At 44.8% G+C, this 18696-nt stretch overlaps 1 protein-coding gene across 3 annotated transcripts in view; it reads left to right on the top strand.

The window, feature by feature from the left end:
• SAFB (scaffold attachment factor B) overlaps positions 1-18696 on the top strand; it is a 36888-nt gene that overhangs the window by 6134 nt on the left and 12058 nt on the right. For 2 of the 3 annotated variants that reach the window (XM_047835522.1, XM_047835531.1), the window contains exons 3-9: positions 9062-9126; positions 9209-9415; positions 12037-12099; positions 14754-14781; positions 15723-16233; positions 16653-16702; positions 17545-17639. In XM_047835522.1, coding sequence (XP_047691478.1) covers positions 9062-9126; positions 9209-9415; positions 12037-12099; positions 14754-14781; positions 15723-16233; positions 16653-16702; positions 17545-17639 — 1019 coding nt within the window. Of the gene's footprint in view, positions 1-9061; positions 9127-9208; positions 9420-12036; positions 12100-14753; positions 14782-15722; positions 16234-16652; positions 16703-17544; positions 17640-18696 lie in introns of those variants that run through there. The other variant, XM_047835541.1, reaches the window with a different exon arrangement.

Raw genomic sequence — 18696 nt, forward strand, 5'->3', positions numbered from 1 at the left:
GAGAGGTATCATATTTATCTGCATTTCTCCACAGGTGGTTTTCATTTGTATTTCTTTACATAGATTAAACAGCTTCTGGTAATTGGCCATCTGTATTTTCTTAATTGCCTTTTCATTTCATGCCCTTTGCCCACTTTTCTGCTGAGTTTGTTTTACTGACTTTTGAGGACTCTTTCTGTATAAAAACATTGCAATTGTTTTTTCCTATTTTAAAATTTAAACTTGTTCGTGATGTTTAGGTTGTTTTATTTAAATTTTTTTTTTTTTTAGTTTTATTTATTTATTTTGCGAGGGACAGAGAAGAGAGAGAGAATCCCAATCTGCACTGTCAGCACAGAGCCCAACGCAGGGCTCACCCAAGAGCTATGAGATCATGATACCAACAGTTGGGCACTAAACTGTCTGAGCCACCCAGGCACCTCAGGTTGTTAACGTTTTAATTTTTAACACAGGCTGCACTGTCAACCTACCCATTCTATATGGTTTCTAGATTTTATGTTGTGTTTTAAAAGGCCTTCCTTTCCTTTAAAACTGTAAAAAATATTCTGTATTGTAGAGTAACGTTTATTTTTTAATTTGGGTGCTTAATTCATTTGGAATTTACTTTTGCGTATGGTGTGAGGTAGGTAGGGATCCAAGTATATGGAACAGTGTTATCCAATTCCTTGTCCTTTCCCAGTCACATTCCCTTGAGCCCCCTCACACCCTCCCTAAAAAACATTTGTTGTGATTACTTACACGGTAGATTACTTTTGCCTGTTCTAGGACTTCGTGTAAAGCAGAACCATTCAGTACAAACTCTTGCACCAGGTTCTTTGGTTGGCATAATTCATTCTATTCTGGAGCTCTACAGTACATTTTGATGTTTGATAGGGCAAGTATGTAAGTTCTACTGAATTATGTTCAACAACTTTATTGCATTTTAGCAAGATTTTTTTTTAATATGTATTTTGAGAGAGAACTTGCACACTCGGCAGGCATGCGTAAGTGGGGTAGGGGGCAGAGGAAAAGGGAAACAGAATCCCAAGCAGGCTTCATGCTGTCAGTGCATGCCCGATGCAGGGCCCCATCCCACCACCTCGAGATCATGACCTGAGCTGACATCAGGAGTAGGACACATACCTGACTGAGCCAGCCAGGGGCCGCCACTTCAGCAAGATTTTAATGAAAATTTCTTTTTTCTGGCCCGATTGGTGGACAAACTCCATGGTTTAAAATCTGCATGTTGGTTATTTTATTTATTTTTTTTTTCAGCGTTTATTTATTTTTTTGGGACAGAGAGAGACAGAGCATGAACGGGGGAGGGGCAGAGAGAGAGGGAGAGACAGAATCGGAAACAGGCTCCAGGCTCCGAGCCATCAGCCCAGAGCCTGACGCGGGGCTCAAACTCACGGACCGCGAGATCGTGACCTGGCTGAAGTCGGACCCTTAACCGACTGCGCCACCCAGGCGCCCCTGCATGTTGGTTATTTTAATCAGAATCCTAGAACATATGTCTGAGGTAATCTCAGCACTTGTCTAGTGTAGGGTCATACCAGTAATCTGTTAGGTAGAGTTTTTTTTTTTAATGTTCATTTCTTTTGTGATCAAGTGCATGTGCGTGAGGGAGGGAGGGGCAGAGAGAGGGAGAGCGAGAATCCCAAGCAGGCTCCAAGTTGTCAGCGGGGCTCTGTCTCCTGACCCTGAGATCATGACCTGAGCCAAAACAAGAGTTTAATCAGCTGAGCCACCCAGGCACCCCTAAGCAGAATGTTTTAAAATAATTATCAGAAAAGTAAATTTAACTGGAAAAAGCAAAACTGATACGTTTGCTTTTTAGCCAATACCTGATCCTGTGCTGCTGATTTGTTTGTTTGACACAAGTTAATATTAGAGAAAAGATGTAAGACAGCAATTTTTGTGTATCCTTTGTCCAGATTCCCCAGATGTTAGGATTTTACTACCTTTTTTTATTCTCCTCCCAGCCTTCGTGTGTATGTATACATATGTATGTATGTTTTGTTTTGTTCCTGAATTATTTGAGGATGATTTGCTGGCATGTGCCCTTTTGCCCTACATACTCCAGTATTGCCTAAAAGCAAGGGTATTACGTAACCGTAGTCATCAAAATCAAGACGTTAACATCGATAAAGTTGTCTAAGCTCAGACCTTATTTAGACGTTAGGCTCTTCACGGCTCAAAAGGAAGAAAAGGCCAGGGTCATGCATTGCATTCAGTTGCCATGTCTCTTTGGTTTCCTTTTATCTGTAACGGGTTGTTTTTTTTTTTGTTTTTTGGGTTTTTTTTTTTTTTGTTTGTTTGTTTGTTTGTTTATTTCGGTGGGAGGGGAGGAGGGAGGGAGAGAAAAAGAGAGACACAGAGCTCGAGCCAGGCTCCATGCACTGTGCGGTGAGCACAGAGCCCGACACCGACACCAGGCTCCAGCTCATGAGCTGTGAGATCATGACCTGAACTGAAGTTGGACATTCAACCGACTGAGCCCCCTCCCCAGGTGCCCGTCTGTAACAGTTTTTAAGATTTCTATTGTATTCTTGATACTGCCATTTTTGAAGAGTACAGATCGTTTATTACAAAGGTTAGTTTGTTTGTTTTTTTAATTGGGGTTTGTTTATTCATTCATATTTCTTTTCCTCATTAGGTTCAAATTATACACTTTGGTCAGCAGTACCAACAGAAGTGTTGCTCTTCTCCGTGTATCCTCTCTGGAGGTACATGCTGTCCATTTGAGTAACTGACTTAAAGTGGTGTTCCTCCCTTTTCTCCCCTGGAAAGTTACTATCTTACTCTTTGTAACCGTATCTATGAGAAGGATACTTTGAGACTTTTGTTCATATCTTGTTCATTCTCCATTACTTTTGGCATCCATTAGGTTAGCCATTGGTGAGTTTTTAAATGTATTATTCTATCTACATTTATCTGTCTGTTTTCTGCCATAAGGGATGGCTTGCTCTTCTCCTTCATTTATCAGTGTGAATTTAGAGATTCTTACTTTGTTCAGTAAGTTGTTAAACCTTATGATGATTATTTTGATGTTCAGATTGTTCCAGTGAGAGCCCTCCAGTCTGACTCACGTGTCTTTTGACATGTCCATGTCACTCTTTGACCACTTTCTTATTTTCTGGCACAAGAGGGTATTCCTCTAGTACTTTCCTGCTGTACCTTGGGAATCAGCCATTTCTTCCAGGCACCCATGTTCTTTTTTGTGGAGAGCGGTACCCTGCTACTGTGATGTCCATTCCTCGTGGGCCAGTGCTGGGTTTGTAAGGTCTGTTGGACTGAATGTGCCTCATGAAATGAAATACTGCAATCAAATTAGCCAGTGACAGCTTCAGAAATGTGAAAAAATAAAGTTCTGGCTAACAGGAACAGTGTACCAACTGAACTTGCTAGCTAGTTAAAATTGTTTATTCTCTTGGATTTTGGAGGTGGCAGAAATACTTGTAAGTCAAAGACAAGGTGGGTGTAAAAGGTAGTATGTTTAGTGTCCTTAAATAGCCAAGCTAATAGCAATATTCAAAACCTGTGACATGACTAATTTTGAGAACATTTTTCTAGATGTGATGATTTCATATTAGAAAGTTGTCAGTTATTCCTAAAGTGATCTAAAAAGAAAATGTATAAGAATAACTAAGTTGTGGGGCGCCTGGTGATCTCAGCTCAGGTCATGATCTCACAGTTCACGGTTTGAGCTCCACGTCGGGCTCTGTGCTGACGGCGTGGAGCCTGCTTGGGATATTCTCCCTCCCTCCCTCCTCTCCGCCCCTCCCCTGTGCATGTACACTCTTGCTTTTCTCTCCATCAAAAGAAATAAATATTAAAAAAAAGTAAAATAAAATAATGGAAAACCAGTGATGTAGAGCTGCTCTAATTTTAATAGGATATCAGAAACTGGGAAGTTTGAGGATTTGTTCCTCTTAAAAATGGCACTGAGGGTTTTTCAGTAGATGATGCTGGAACAGCTGGCTGTCTATCTCATGGTGGGAAAGGATCTGTTCTTCCTCCTTCCAGGCCAAATAGAAAATTCTGGCTAGGATGGTACTTTGAAAGTTACCCTGGTGGAGACCTGAAATGACACTAAAACCGACAGACAAGAAGGCTAATAAACTTAGCTGCACAAAAGGTTTAATCCTCTCAGCAAAAGACGACGTAAATAACTCAGATGCAACAGATTGAGAGCAAGTATTATAGAATAAGGAAAATAAGTACCTGGGGTCTCATTTGGTTAAGTGTCTGACTTTGGCTCAAGTCATGCTCTCATAGCTCATGAGTTTGAGCCCAGTGTCGGGCTCTGTGTTGACAACTTGTAGCCTGGAACCTGTTTCGGATTCTGTGTCTCCGTCTCTCTCTGCCCCCCCCCCCCCCCGCCCCCATTCGTGCTCGCGCTCTCTCTCTCTCTCTCTCTCTCTCTCTCTCTCTCTCAAAAATGAATGAACACTAAAATTTTTTTCAATAAGGAAAATTCACAGTCCAGTTGACGAAGTAGAGATTATGAACAAGTGGTTCATGGATCAAAGAAAAAACATTGGCCTGTATAATGAAAAAAGATTCTTTTGCGGGTAATTGAAGGAGCAAAGAAAAAAATAGAGTTCTCATTTTGGCCTCTCACCCTGGCAAAATTTTATACCGTTCTAATATTCCATGTTAGCAAGGATGTGCGGAGTTGGGCAGTTTTTGGAAATGATTTAATGAATCTTTTCGGGCGCGCCTGGGTGGCTCAGTTGGTTAAGCAGCCAACTTCGGCTCAGGTCGTGATCTCACAGTTTGTGAGTTCGAGCCCCGCATCGGGTTCTGTGCTAACAGCTCAGAGCCTGGAGCCTGCTTCGGATTCTGTGTCTCCCTCTCTCTGCCCCTCCTCTGCTTGTGCTGTGTCTCTCTCAAAAATAAATAAATGTGAAAAAAATTTTTTTTAATAAAGCCTCTTTGCGTGGGAGTCCCTAACCTAAGGAATATCCACAGTACAAAATAAAAGATGGAGGTGGATTAACATGTAGTGCAAGAAAACGAGGCTGAATCTTTTATTTGTGAAGTAAAAATGACAGTGAGGAGTGTGACTGTGTTTGAGCATATGATTGCATAAATGTTTGTGTAATAGAATACATTTTATTTTATCTTTTTTAAGTTATTTACTTAAGAGAACGAGCAGGGGAGGGGCCGAGACAGAGGGAGAGCGAAGCAGGCTCTGTGCTGACAGCAGAGATCCTGGCGCAAGGCTCAAGCTCAGGAAAAATGAACCACCCGGGCACCCCTAATCAGATACGTTTTAAAAATAATGACCTGCCCGCATGCATCTGGCCACTCGTGCTTTGGGGGGACCCTGGCAGAGTCGGAGGAGGCAGTTAACTGGTGAGTCCTGAGGCAGAAAGAAGCTCAGGGGAGGAAGAGGAGATGGCATCCCAGGCAAGAGGGCAAGGGACAGGTTCCTGCTCTACAGGTTACCGATGCCAGAGCAGAGTGAGTAGAGCAATACCTTGTAGTTAGGAGCTGTTTACTCCGGAGGAAGGATTTGAGGGGCCTCCTTTTCTCTTGACATAAAGATGGCACTTTGACTTATTCTAGAGAGCTGTAGTTTTCATTTTTATCCATTTTGGATCGACTTAAATACCTGTCTTCTCTTTAGAAGAGTGGCTTTTCCCAAGTAGTTGCTCTCAGTAAGCTTCCCGACCAGCGTTATGCTTTTTGTACTGAAGCCTGTTCTTCCGAGCACACGTTCTCTTGAAGCGCCTGGGTGGCTCAGTTGGCGGTCGTGAGTTCGACCCCTGTGTCGGGCCCCCATCTCGGGCCCTGTGCTGACAGCTCAGAGCCTTGACCTGGCTTCCGATTCTGTCTCTCTCTCTCTGTCTCTCTCTCAAATAAATATTCAATGTTTATTTATTTTTGGGACAGAGAGAGACAGAGCATGAACGGGGGAGGGGCAGAGAGAGAGGGAGACACAGAATCGGAAACAGGCTCCAGGCTCTGAGCCATCAGCCCAGAGCCTGACGCGGGGCTCGAACTCACGGACCGTGAGATCGCGACCTGGCTGAAGTCGGACGCTTAACCGACTGCGCCACCCAGGCAACCCTCAAATAAATATTAAAAAACAAAAAGCAAACCACGTACATGTTCCTCTTGACCTCTCTGCTGATTTCTTTTTTTTTTTTTTTAATGTTCATTTATTTTTGAGAGAGAGACAGAGCATGAGTGGGGGAGGGGCAGAGAGAGAGGGAGACACAGAATCCGAAGCAGGCTCCAGGCTCCGAGCTGTCAGCACAGAGCTCAATGTGGGGCTCGAACCCACAAACCGTGAGATCATGACCTGAGCTGAAGTCGGACGCTTAACCGACTGAGCCACCCAGGCGCCCCTCTGCTGATTTCTTACTTGAGAGAGCTCCCCTGTGAGGAGTCTGGGCTGCAGTGTGCCCGTGCTGCTGCTCTGGAGCAAAGGTGACTGTGAACGTGGAAAACTGATTTTGCTTGTGGGAAACCTGCTGCCTCTTGTGGAAGGGAGAGATCAGTAAAGGGTTGCAAGTTCACGGTGACCTACTTAGATTTTTCCTAGTAACTAGGATGTACGAGATATATATTCTAGAATGATACCAGCTTTATCAAATATAATCCATGGACATGCTGCTAGTGCATCTTCTTGGTATATTTATATATAAAGAGCGCTGGGTTGAGTTCCAGACATTTTTTTAAAGCTTAAGGCATATTTTGCCATGGAGATATTATAAAACGCTAACGGTGTTCCCCGCCAGCCACTAAAGACTATTTGCACATAATGTATTGAATGGTGCTGTTAGTGTCATGTTCTTGGTGGGGGGGGGGGTTAATGTTTATTTTTGAGAGACAGAGTGTGGGTGGGGGAGGGGAGGGGCAGAGAGAGAGGGAGACACAGAATCCGAATCAGGCTCCAGGCACCGAGCTGTCAGCACAGAGCCTGACATAGGGCTCGAACTCAAAAACATTGAGATCATGACCTGAGACAAGTCTGACGCTTAACCCAAAGAGCTACCCAGGTGCCACACGCTCTATGTTTTTAAAGAAGGTATTCCTAAAAAACTTTTCAGATTTCCTGATATTGCTGAATGAAATTAGAATATGGAAAAATCAGGGAACAGATGTTATAAGGAAATTCTTATCCCTGAGGGTTTTTTTAGAAAACTCAATTACGGTATCCATGATTAGGCTTGTGTTTTTGCCGCCCCCCCCCCCTCCCCCGCCCTTTGCCCTAAATGTTAATGCATCTTGCACACTCACAAGATAAATCCTTAAATGTAAGCAAGTTAACGTTTGTTTCCCTTATGTGACGGAAAAACAGCTACTGGATTTAAGAAACTGATCTTCATTTTGGGAAAAAGGTCTTGAAGGAAGTAAGTTTTTCTGAGGATTTGTGACTGAGTAAAGGTAGCTGATCAGCAACCCTTGCTGCATCCTTCCAGAAGCTGAGCTCTGCCTCCGTGACCAGGAGCTGTAGCTCCAAAGCATATGAGCTCACTGCATTACACTCTGCTGTTGAGACTCGTCCTCCACAGCGTACTTCGTGTACTTCGTACCTGGGATTTCATTCTTCGTGACGAAAAGGGTTTAATTTTAGCAAGCCTGTTCTCAGACCAAAAATTCCACTTCTGCCCTATAGTTTTCATTACTACCATGGCTAATGATTTCCCTTTTCTCTTTAGATCTGTCGTTTCTAGTATCATTTGCATTTTTTCTATTGTTTTTATTCATCTGATAATTTGTATAAAAATTAAGGCATTGGCCACATAATTACTATTTAGATGAAAGTGCCAACTTGCTGGCCATTATGAACTGTTGTCTTCAGAATGGGTTGTGAATGTAGCAGTCTATTCATAAGAAACATTAAGAGGTTGAGTGAGAAGAGTTAAGGGGTGAGTCCAGCCTCCTGAACAAAAAATGCAACCTAAGATAAATTGTGGTGAAGACAGTATTCCTTTTTTTGCCTAGTGCATTGACGAAGGTAAAAATTAATACCTGATTTTACCAAAGATTTGGGAAGATTGGCAATTTCATTCATAGTTGATGGAGCTGTGTGAATTGGAGTGACCTATCTTGATAATAGGTAGGATCTTTTTTTCTTTTTTAATAAAAGCCTTAAAAATACCCTTTGTCTTGGGAATGCCCTTTCTAGAAATACGTTCTAGAATGGTAATTGCCTATGTGCAAAAAGAATTGCCAGGAGGTTCTTGGGTTGCTTGGTCGATTTCGTGTCCGACTTCAGTTCAGGTCATGGTCTCACAGTTCGTGAGTTTGAACCTCGTGTCAGGCTCTGTGCTGACAGCTCAGAGCCTGGAGCCTGCTTCCAATTCTGTGTCTCCTCCTCTCTCTGCCCCTCCCCCATTCACGCATGTGCTCTTTCTCTCTCTCTCTAAAATAAATCAACGTTTAAAAAAACTGCCAGGATGTTCATCTTTGTAAGCTTTTTCTTGAATTTCTACCTGTATGTATTAATTAGATCAATGGTGGTATCTCTAGATGATGCTGTTAAAGAATATGGAAATACATTCATAAGATACTAAGTGACAAGATCACAGAATGACCGTACAGTGCCATTTTTGTAAGCATCTTATGCATATGTAGGTAACAAGATAGGAGAGGATGTCTGTGTATGTAAGTATATGATAACACGGGGACTAATAACTCCAGATGGTAAAATTATGAATGGTTTTTCCTTGTTGCTTATTTATGTTGTTTTGTGTTAGTTTCTGTAGGAAAATACGCTTGCTCTTTCTTAACTAAAAAGCAGCACACTGTGTGAAATACTCTTTTCCCACAACCACAGCCACTCGACACGGAGGCCAGGCCTTAAAACAGGTCTGATCTGCCCCGACCTTCCTATGCACTCATTTCTAGCTCCTCACACTTGCACAGCCACTTGTTGAGAACACAACTCTTCTGCCTGGGGTAGGAGCAGGCTGTCCAGTCCCAAATGGTCTTACCATCCCTAAGTTGGGAAGTGCCATGGTGTTGGTGTCTACTTCTGTAATGCTTAGGGCCTGTAAAAGTTACTGCTTCTGGAATATAGATGTCACTGATCTCATGGTGTAAATGATTCTGTCTCCAGGACGTAAACCAGAAGAAGAGGGTGTGGAAGACAATGGACTGGAGGAAAACTCTGGGGATGGACAGGTATGTGCAGCGTTGTTAGTGAATCAACTTGGTGGATTGACCCATGGCAGTCATGTGATGGTTATATTTTGTTTTGTCACAGGAGGACGTTGAAACAAGTTTGGAGAACTTGCAGGACATCGACATGATGGACATCAGCGTGTTGGATGAAGCAGAAATCGATAATGGAAGCGTTGCAGATGGCGTAGAAGACGATGATGCGGATAACCTCCCAGAGTCCCTGTCCGATAGCAGAGAGCTAGTCGAGGGAGAAATGAAAGATCTTCCTGAGCAGCTTCAAGAACATGCTGTAGGTAACTCGGCAGAGTCTCTATCTAGGATGTACCAGGATTCGTCAGTTCCTCAAATATCTTGGTAGATGATAAGGTTTGCGTTTGGAATTGGGTCCTTTTAAAACCAGTTCGTCTGTTCACGTGTAAAATTCAGACAGTTCTGAAAACACATTTCGTTTGGAAAAGTAGTGTCTTGGTGAGGTACGCGAGTAGGTGCTATTTATTTGCATAATGCAGTCTTAAACATTCGGGGGCGCTATTCAAGACCTTCCTATTCTAGGAGGTTGGTCTACGGTAATATGGTTCAGAAGCCTCAAAAATACCAAAATACAGGTTGAAAGTTGGTCTTTTCCTGTTAAAGAACCGTCTGGTTACCCTCCTTCTAGTCACCCTTCCATAATAAGCTTTGACGGTTTTTAAGCCTTAGTTTTTTCATGTTAGAAACAAATCAAATTATAATACAGTTGTAATGGGTGTTTTTATTGAATGTTGTCTGCCAGGCATTAGGCATGATGTCCTTTAATCTTTTTGACACAACAGGACATATGTAAATGACGTTTTGCCTATTTTCTCCTTGAGGAAATTGGAGAGTAAAGGTAAAGATCCAAGAACACATAGCTCGTAAGAGAGTAAGAAGACCAGGCTGATGACAGAGTCCGTGTGCTTAACTCCTACGCCGTGTTGACTTGGTGCGAAAAATTTATTAGATTATTGTATTTCTGTGAGGATGAATGTTGACTAGATGGAAAAGGCGGTAAAAATTAGAAGATGTGAGGCATCTCGGTAGGAATGCTTATGTGTGGGTTCCTGGGAGGCACCTCCTTTCTATAGTGGTTCTCAGATGTCTTCTGGTGGGTGCCTCCTGAGTCATCCTCAGGGAAGGAACCTCTGTTCTCTGCTAGTGGAACGGATCCTGAGTATCCTTAGAGGTAGCAGACTGTCCTTGGAATGGAAAGTGTGATTCTGAGAAATGACTCTCATTTTGATACAAATAGGGTATATAATTTTAGTTTTTGGCGTGAGTCTCATTCAGTGGCTTTCCTCAAAAGTACCCCAAACGCTAGAGCAGTGAGATGAAGTACTTACCCTTCCTTATTAGTTGCTGCTTCTTGAAGTTGGTTTTTCCTCTCTGATTAGAAAATAATACATTCAGTCCCAAAAGCCTGGAAGTGTCTCAAGTGTCTGTCAGTGATGGTTAAGTAATTATGATTGATGGAAGTGGTATAGTTTAAGAACTAAGACCATTCAGTAAAGGTCTGCCACTTAATTTGTTGTGCGACCTTGGGCGAGTTAGTTAACCTCTCTAGACCTCACTTGCAAAAATAATTGGTTTGGGGAAGATTGAAAAGATAAATGTTTCTTACCAGCTTAGATCCAAAGTCCTCATACTGGCCAAAGATCTGTTGAAACATGGCCACTCCTGTTGGGGACAGTCTTCTGTGGTTGATTTCTCCAACAGTACAGTAGAATAATCATGGCAAAGACCGTTTGGCCTGCAAAGTCTCAGATATTCACCAGCTGGCCCTTGACAGGACGAGTCTGCTGACCCTGCTTTAGAGCAGTGCCCAGCATACAGCCGCACCATAGGGTCATTGCTGTTGTCGGTGTGAAATATTATCACCCCTTCCGCTATTATAGTTATTACTTTTAATGTAATCACGTACATGAACTAATTAGGTATATAGGAATTAAAACAATCTCCAAGAGGAAAGTGAAGCTATGGCAGGGTACACAATGTGTGGCCACTTGTGCAGAGAAAGGACAGATGGTCTTGCACTCTTGGGAGCACACACAGGCGATCTGGAGACAGCTGCGTCGGGAAGGAAGGAGTGGTGCAAGGGTGGCTTCCTAGCCAGATAAACGTAATAGCCGTACGCGTTCTTTAGCAAATACTTGAAACATTATTGTCCTCCCTAAAACATAACCAGCTTGGGGTGTTATGGCAAGCAGTTAAGATTATTTTGGTTCGCCCAGTAATTTTATGGATCTCCCTCATGTGTATGGGGAACCCCCACCTTATTGGGTAGAGCCTGCCTCTTAGAAGATCAGTCCACCAGTCGTTCTTCCCCAACAGAGGTGCCTCTGGGCCACCTGACTTTGCAGTCCTGTGTTCCTATCCCCACACTCCTGTTTGGAGATTGATGAGGCTAGGAGTCAGGTACTCAAGGGATCCATCCCAGTCTAGGCCGGAGCCACCTTGGGGCAGCAGGCTCAGTAGCCGTAGCATTCAGGCTTGGAGAAGTGGCGGCCCGAGAAATCTGAGAATCTCTCCCGCAGTCTGGTTCTGGACATTGTTCATGGGAGAGCAGCCCCCGAACTTGGGGTTCCGACTGACTTGGGAGAGTCTATACTACCTAATTTTAATCTCTTTTTAGATTAAACCTACTGTTTTTCCTTTTTCCTTTGGCTCGTGTCTTAAAATCCTCACTGGTACCATTTTAGTGGGTTTCACGCTCTATCTGCAGGTATATACACTTGGAATGTTTCTTTAAACTGAGGTGAAGTCAAACTATAATGCTGTTTTGATTCCTGCACTGTGTCAGGAGTGATTTTCATCGCTGTTATTTTTCATTGTATGTGTGTACCGTTGGGTTACCCTGTATTGACAACATAAGCTGTATTCTCGTTTATTTTGCAGATGGAGGACAAAGAAACTCTAAACAATTTAGATACTTCATCATCTGACTTCACTATATTGCAGGTAAATTGTATGTCTCGATAATTTTAGAATCCAAGATGAGACTAGCATTTCTGGCAACCACTTCAGATGTTGTATGGCACTGCTAAGTACAAGGCATTGTGAGGTGTGTTTGCCCCTCTGGCACCTTCAGAGAGGGTTTTACCTTCCACTTTCTCCAAGTACAATGTGCCTGTTGCAAAGGACTCCTCGTCTTTCCTTCCCCTTCAAGCTCCGTGGCTTCTGTATAGCCAAGAGGAGGGCCCGTTTGGGAAGGTCTTGTTGGTTTCATTGCCGGCGGAAAGACCACCTGTCTGATCTGTTCTGGGTGGTGTCCTCTGTTGGGTGAGATGGGGTGGGGGTGGGGGGGCCGAGGGGAGCACTCCCTCCCTAGGAGAGATTCTCGGGGTCCAGATGAGGATGCAGGAGGGGTGGGGTGGCCAGAGCAGTGACATCACAGCTGGGAAGGGTGGAACCTCAGGGGTTCTGGTTCTGTCTACGGGAATTTTCTCACAGCAAATGCAGAGCTTTATTTTGACGACTCTATCATCTTGACTGTATCGTCTGTGTAAATATTAAATCTTAGATGAGAACAAATGAGATGTGGACTGACTTTCAGGTAGGATTTACATACGTGTGGGTCTTGAGTTTCCTTTTAATTTTTCAGCAAGCCTGCCTAGATAAAAACTGCTGGAATAAACTTATCTGGGTAGCTGTCTGATTTTCATTGGAAAATTTTGCAAGGAAATAAAAACATAGTATGTGCCAGTTTTTGTTTTTTGGGGTTTTTTGGTGTCATTTTTCATTTACCTGTACTGCTTAATTAGAAGCCGTCTTTCAGACACAATCCCCATTTGCTTCTGCCAGGCAGGGGCAAGGGTGGTTATTGGCAAGCCAGAATCCCAGCTGCGAGGAGGGTGCAAACCTCAAGAAAGTGCGGTGGAGCCCAGTTTACCTTTAGTCCTAATGTCTCGCTCCAGCTGCAAAGTGATACCACCCATTTCCTGGCTCCGAAAGGAAAGGAGGAGCCGGGTCTTGCCATTTGCTCTAGTTTTTTGTTTTTTGGGTTTTTTTGGTCAAAGACTCCCATGTTAACGTGGAAAATATATAAACCCTTCCGAGACAAATAGAGGTACATTAATTTCTTTCTGGAGAAAGTTAAGGAGAGAATTCTGTCTAGGATGATCTTTGGCTCTAGTTGTAGGCTTAATTCCCAGGGTGGGGTACGTTGCATGAAAAAAAATACATAAAACGAAACAGAGAAGTGAACAGTTCCACAGTGCTTTCCCGGATGGCAGACTAGTTCCCAGTGGAGGTGCAGACCATTCCCCTCCATCCCACAAGCATGTGTCAGGTGTGTATACAGAGATGAATGAGAAGAAAGGGTGGTCACCATCTTCCTGGAGCCCTTCCTCGCCATGGGAAGTACCTCAGCAGGGTCAAGCAGAGACCAGGACTGGTGTGGACTCCCACCCACACAGCCATTGCTTAGATTCTGGCTGTGCTGTGTGTCCTTGAGGAAGTTTGTCAGTCACTCTGTGCCAGTCTCCCTGTCTGTGAAAAGAAGTTTGATACTGATAGTTCCAACCTGTTAGGATTGTCTGATTAACGTGTGTGTGTGTGTGTGAGTGTGTGAGAGGTGTTTAAATTTGTGCGTGGAACCTAGTCGGTGCTCCTCAGTATTGCCTAAAGTCCAGAATGACGGGCCTTACGCAGAGGGAATGTCAGTGTGGAGGACCGCATGTTGACAGAGGGGCTCTTCCATAGTGGGCAGCCTCTGAAGCCATTAGGAGAAGCCTTTCTATGAAGAGATGGCCCCCAAGCCAAGTGCTGAGGGAGGTGTAGGACTCGCCTGGGGGTGGGGCGGGGACACGTGGGCCTGCGGGAGGGAGAGAGGGTGTGGGGGCTATCGCTGAAGGCTTTAGGCCACAGGAACCATATGCTCACCATGGCAGTAAAGTGCAGGCATATGGGGAAGGGATAGTGAGACCAGATGCTGTTGTAGGTGAGGAGTGGCCATGGTCTGGATGGACAGGGCTTTCTGGGAAGGGTTTGGAGGATATTTAGGGATTAGAGGGGGCCCCGTGGCAACACTGGTTGGAAAAGCGGGGGGGGGGGGGGGGCGGGGAGTAGCGTGTAATGCTGGACAGCACTCAAGTGACAGGCAGGCAGAGGTGAGGTAGTAGGACCACGTGAACTAAGAACAGAGGTCCGACCACCTGTACCTATGTTCCCTCACGCTTCTGAATTTTTAGAAATTAGCGCTACGTTGAGTGAAATGTCAGGCATTCTGTTACACGCCACAAGTAGACAAAAACACCGCTCTCTTGGCTTTTAAGAGTTCAGTCTAGGGGGACCGACAAGCCCGTGATGATGTCATCACCACTGAAAGTGATACGATTGCCAGGTGCTGGGGAAACAAGGCAAAAGAAACAGTATCCGCAACCAGGGCCGAGGCCCCTGGAGAGTAGCCTGCATTGGGGAGCTTGGGGCGGAGGGGAGGGAGGTGGCGTGTCTGAGGGCAGGCTCTTTCCTGAATGCCCGAGCAGGTTCTCCACCTGGTGCAGTTGTGAGTTTCCTAGTCTGTACTTCAGAAATCCCTCTTTTAGTTAGTTTCCAGTGTAAATGCACTAGATTGCGTTCATCTGGCACAATCTTATTTATGTTTTTTGTTGCAGGAAATTGAAGAGCCATCCTTGGAGCCAGGTACTGTTAAATGAAAAACTTACCAGCGGGGGTTTGGAACCATTCTAGCTTTCCACCTTCTCTAATTTAAATTCTTTAATTTTAAAAAGTTGCCTTACTGTAGTATACATTGTTCTAAAGGTTTACGATCCAGAACATACCAGGATCATAGAGATTGGAAACCCAGCCATATCACCAGATCTGTGAAAGTGGCTGACTTCTCATTTTACAAACTGTATTGGTGAGATGAGACTATCTCATGCCTTTTTAAACGTAAACGGCATTTAAACATGTAGAAAGAGTTTGCATGCCTCTCAAGAGCTAATAACCTCTGCACCCCACAAAACAGATCTTGTGATATTGGGCAGTGTCTTAACTTTGTGGTTTTTAATTCAGGCAGTGCAGGTAGCTGTAGGGAGATGCGTTTTAAAACATTGAGACATAACTGGATTCCAGAAGAGGAAAGAGTTTCTTCATGAGAATTCCAAACAAATACCGTTCACTTTCTGGACTGCAAATATCTCAGATCACCGATGGAAGAGATTCTGGTTTTCATGTTGGACTGTTCTGTTAAAAGAAATTCAAAGAAATTTGGAAATTGAGCTGTTCAGTGAATGGTGATACATTCAGTTAAGCAACTTGGACTTTGGAAGCTAAATTTGGAAGAGTTCTATGTAAACGACGACAGAATGAAGACTGTCAAGAATCAGCCAGAAGGTTTTGGGGGTTAAATCTCTGGGATGCTTTTCTCTTCCATGTAGCGTAGCGGCTTACTGTAGCAGTCGGTTGGAGCGCAGGTAGTGTAACCAGTGTAACTTTGTGTACCCGCGGGTTTTCCAATCTCTGTGTAGCTAGCGGTTCTCTTCGTGTTAGCGTGGCAGCCGTGCCGGTTCCGCATTTGTGATTGCTTTATTTCCCTGGTAATTAAACCTTGTGCCATTCTATTCCTGTTAAATCCGTAGAAAATGAGAAAATACTCGACATTTTGGGGGAAACTTGTAAATCTGAGCCAGTAAAAGAAGAAGGTTCCGAGCTGGAGCAGCCCTTTGCACAGGATACAAGTAGCGTGGGGCCAGACAGAAAGCTTGCGGAGGAAGAGGACCTTTTTGGCAGCGCCCATCCGGAGGAGGGTGACTTAGATTTGGCCAGCGAGTCAACAGCACGAGCTCAGGCGAGCAGGGCAGACACCCTGTTAGCGGTAGTGAAAAGGGAGCCCGTGGAGCAGCCGGGCGATGGCGCGCGGACGGACTGTGAGCCTGTAGGGCTAGAGAAGCCAGTTGAGCAGAGTAGTAAAGCCTCAGAGCACACGGAAGCCTCTAGCGAGGAGGTCGCGGAAGCGCCCCAGGAAGCCTCAAGCCCAGACCCCAGAGATAGCAAAGAAGACGTGAAGAAGTTTGCTTTTGAAGCTTGTAATGAAGTCCCTCCGGCTCCTAAAGAGTCCTCAGCCAGTGAGGGCGCTGATCAGAAAATGAGGTTTGTTTTTTCTCAGTTTTAGACCAGACGCTATCTCCTTTTCATTGGTCATTTAATGACACACATAAGCTGTTTTTTCTGCAATTGGCCAGCCAGACTGATGCAATTGTAGTTTACTTCTAAACGATGTTTTATTTCTCTTTATTTTAAACTGATTACATAATCTTTTTTCTTTTCTCAACCTATCATGGTTGTTTTCTTTAATTCTTCCTAATTATCTTTAGCCCAGCAGAATTAATTAACTCCTATGGGTCTGAAATCTTATGGTTAGGTCAGATTTCCAATACAAGTTTGTCGGGGTATCATTTTTTCAGAACTAAATTTCGGGTAGGTATGCAACCTCAGCACGTGTTTTATAATTTTGAGTTTGTTTCCTCTCTGCTGCTTCCTTCTGGAGTGACATTATCTTTTGTCTCTAGTTCTGTCGAAGATGACTCGGATACAAAAAGGCTTTCCAAAGAGGAAAAGGGTAGGTCACCGGGGCGACCCCAGTCTCCTGGAGCATGTTGGGCCTTGGCAGCAGTGGGGTATCTGCTTCCGGTTCGTTGCATATGGTGTTTCTTTCCCAGATGTGCTTTGGGGCCTCTCATGAAGCCTTTCTCCCCTCCTCTGCTACTCATCTGTAGGTTCTGGGTTATAGAGGGCAGGCCAGGTCCTCAGAGTTAACCTGTCGATCGGAAGCAGACACTTGTTTTCGAGGGAGCACTTTGAGCTCATCGATCCTGACTGGCCCTCTGATTTGCAGACTTCCTTAGCCTCAGTGATACTTGTAAATGGGAATAAATGTTCTGACTTCAGCTATCGTGGGGTTATCTGGTACCTCAGGTTTATCAACAGCTTCGCTCTCTATTAAAATCGCTAATGGAGACGACGTTTTGTTGGTTCGGATTCCTTCTTAGCAGTCTAGAAGAAGAAATCCAGATGAAGCATAGGTGGGAAATACGGTATATATGACAAGAAGGAGAAGCATCTGGATTGGGTTCATCCTGATAGCAGCTGTTCTATGGGCAGAAGCCACTCCACCGGGCTGCCTAGTGCCATTTGGCGACTTTCTATGTGAACCAACCTCCCACGTTCCTGATAGCCCCTGGTTCAGTGCTGTTAAACTGGCTTTGCTCACCACCCTGGTAGACCTGGTGTGCGTTTCCTAGCGTTGTGTGAGGATGCGGCAGGCCCTCCTGTCTTAGCCGGCTTGGGTTGTGCTGGCATCTGGGAGAAGTGGGGAAGTGTCTGGTTTGGAATGACTTTAGTCTTTAAGACTCAGGATCTCGTGAGTGTGGTGGTTTTGACCAGACTTTTCTTTTGAAATAGGTCGTAGCAGTTGTGGTAGAAATTTCTGGGTTAGCGGACTCTCTTCTACCACCAGAGCCACAGATTTGAAGAATCTTTTCAGCAAATATGGGAAGGTAAGACCAAGGGGTCATCGAGGAGAGAAAATGTTTTTAAGCCAATGTAGTACGGCCTTTACGTGCAGATGATTGTCCCTTCTCGGGGACTGCTTTGAACGACGCCGTGCCGTTCTTTGGCTCATGTTTGCTCACAGCCTGTGGCGGGTCTGTCCCTCCACTGCTCGCGGTGAGAGAGGTGGAAGCTCCCAGAGCCCACGCCTGCTCCGTATTGTTTCTCCCTTTTCCCGGGCCCCAAAGCCACCACGTAAATTTTAGAGGATCTTCTAAATCTGTTTCTGTGGTGTTGAGTCTTCAACTTCAGCAGTGGTGGCAAAGGGCAGGGCAGGGAGGTGCTGTCAGCACTTCTGCGAGATGGTGGTCACTGTGGAACTGGAGGGAGGCTGTAGAAAGGGGTTGTAAACAGGGCCTTTAGGGTCAGACTGGTCTGGGCAGCTGTGGGCCCAGCTCTGCTGCTCACAGTCGAGTGGCCGGGAGCACGTCATTTCCCCTGTGTGAGCTCCCGTCTGCTTGAGGGCCCTCAGAGGTGCTGGCTCCTTCGGATGGCGTGTGTAGCTGTTGCAGAGCTGTTGGTGCCCCGGCCCGTGTCCCTCAGCCTGCCTGCTTTCACCCACAGCCGGGCCACTTCTCTTCTGATTCCCCTCCTCACTGAGCCCAGGAGCGGTGGCCATGATGGATAGAGGCACCCGCCTCCCCCACCCCTCCAGGCCGGCTGCGGTTCCGTGTTTGATTTAGAGTACCTGCGTTAGCTCTCTTCCCTTCTCTTTTTCACCACCTCCCCATGTGCTTTCTAGATTCACCTCCTAAATAAACTGCTGCATCCAGGGTTCATTATCTCAGAGGTAGCTTTTGGGGCAAGCCAAAGTGAGACTTAAGCACAGGCCTCTGTTTATAGTAAGGATTCAACAATTTATAGCGGAGAAAACCAATAGTATTTGCTTTGGTTATCGATGTCTGGGAACCAAAAAGAGTGAAATTAAATATGATGGGGTTGTAGAAATAACTAATGATTCCCTGGGCCTCGGTAATGTGTGGTGGGCCTCTTTCACGATTCCCC

This window comes from Prionailurus viverrinus, chromosome A2, assembly GCF_022837055.1.
Source record: "Prionailurus viverrinus isolate Anna chromosome A2, UM_Priviv_1.0, whole genome shotgun sequence".
NCBI lineage: Eukaryota > Metazoa > Chordata > Mammalia > Carnivora > Felidae > Prionailurus > Prionailurus viverrinus.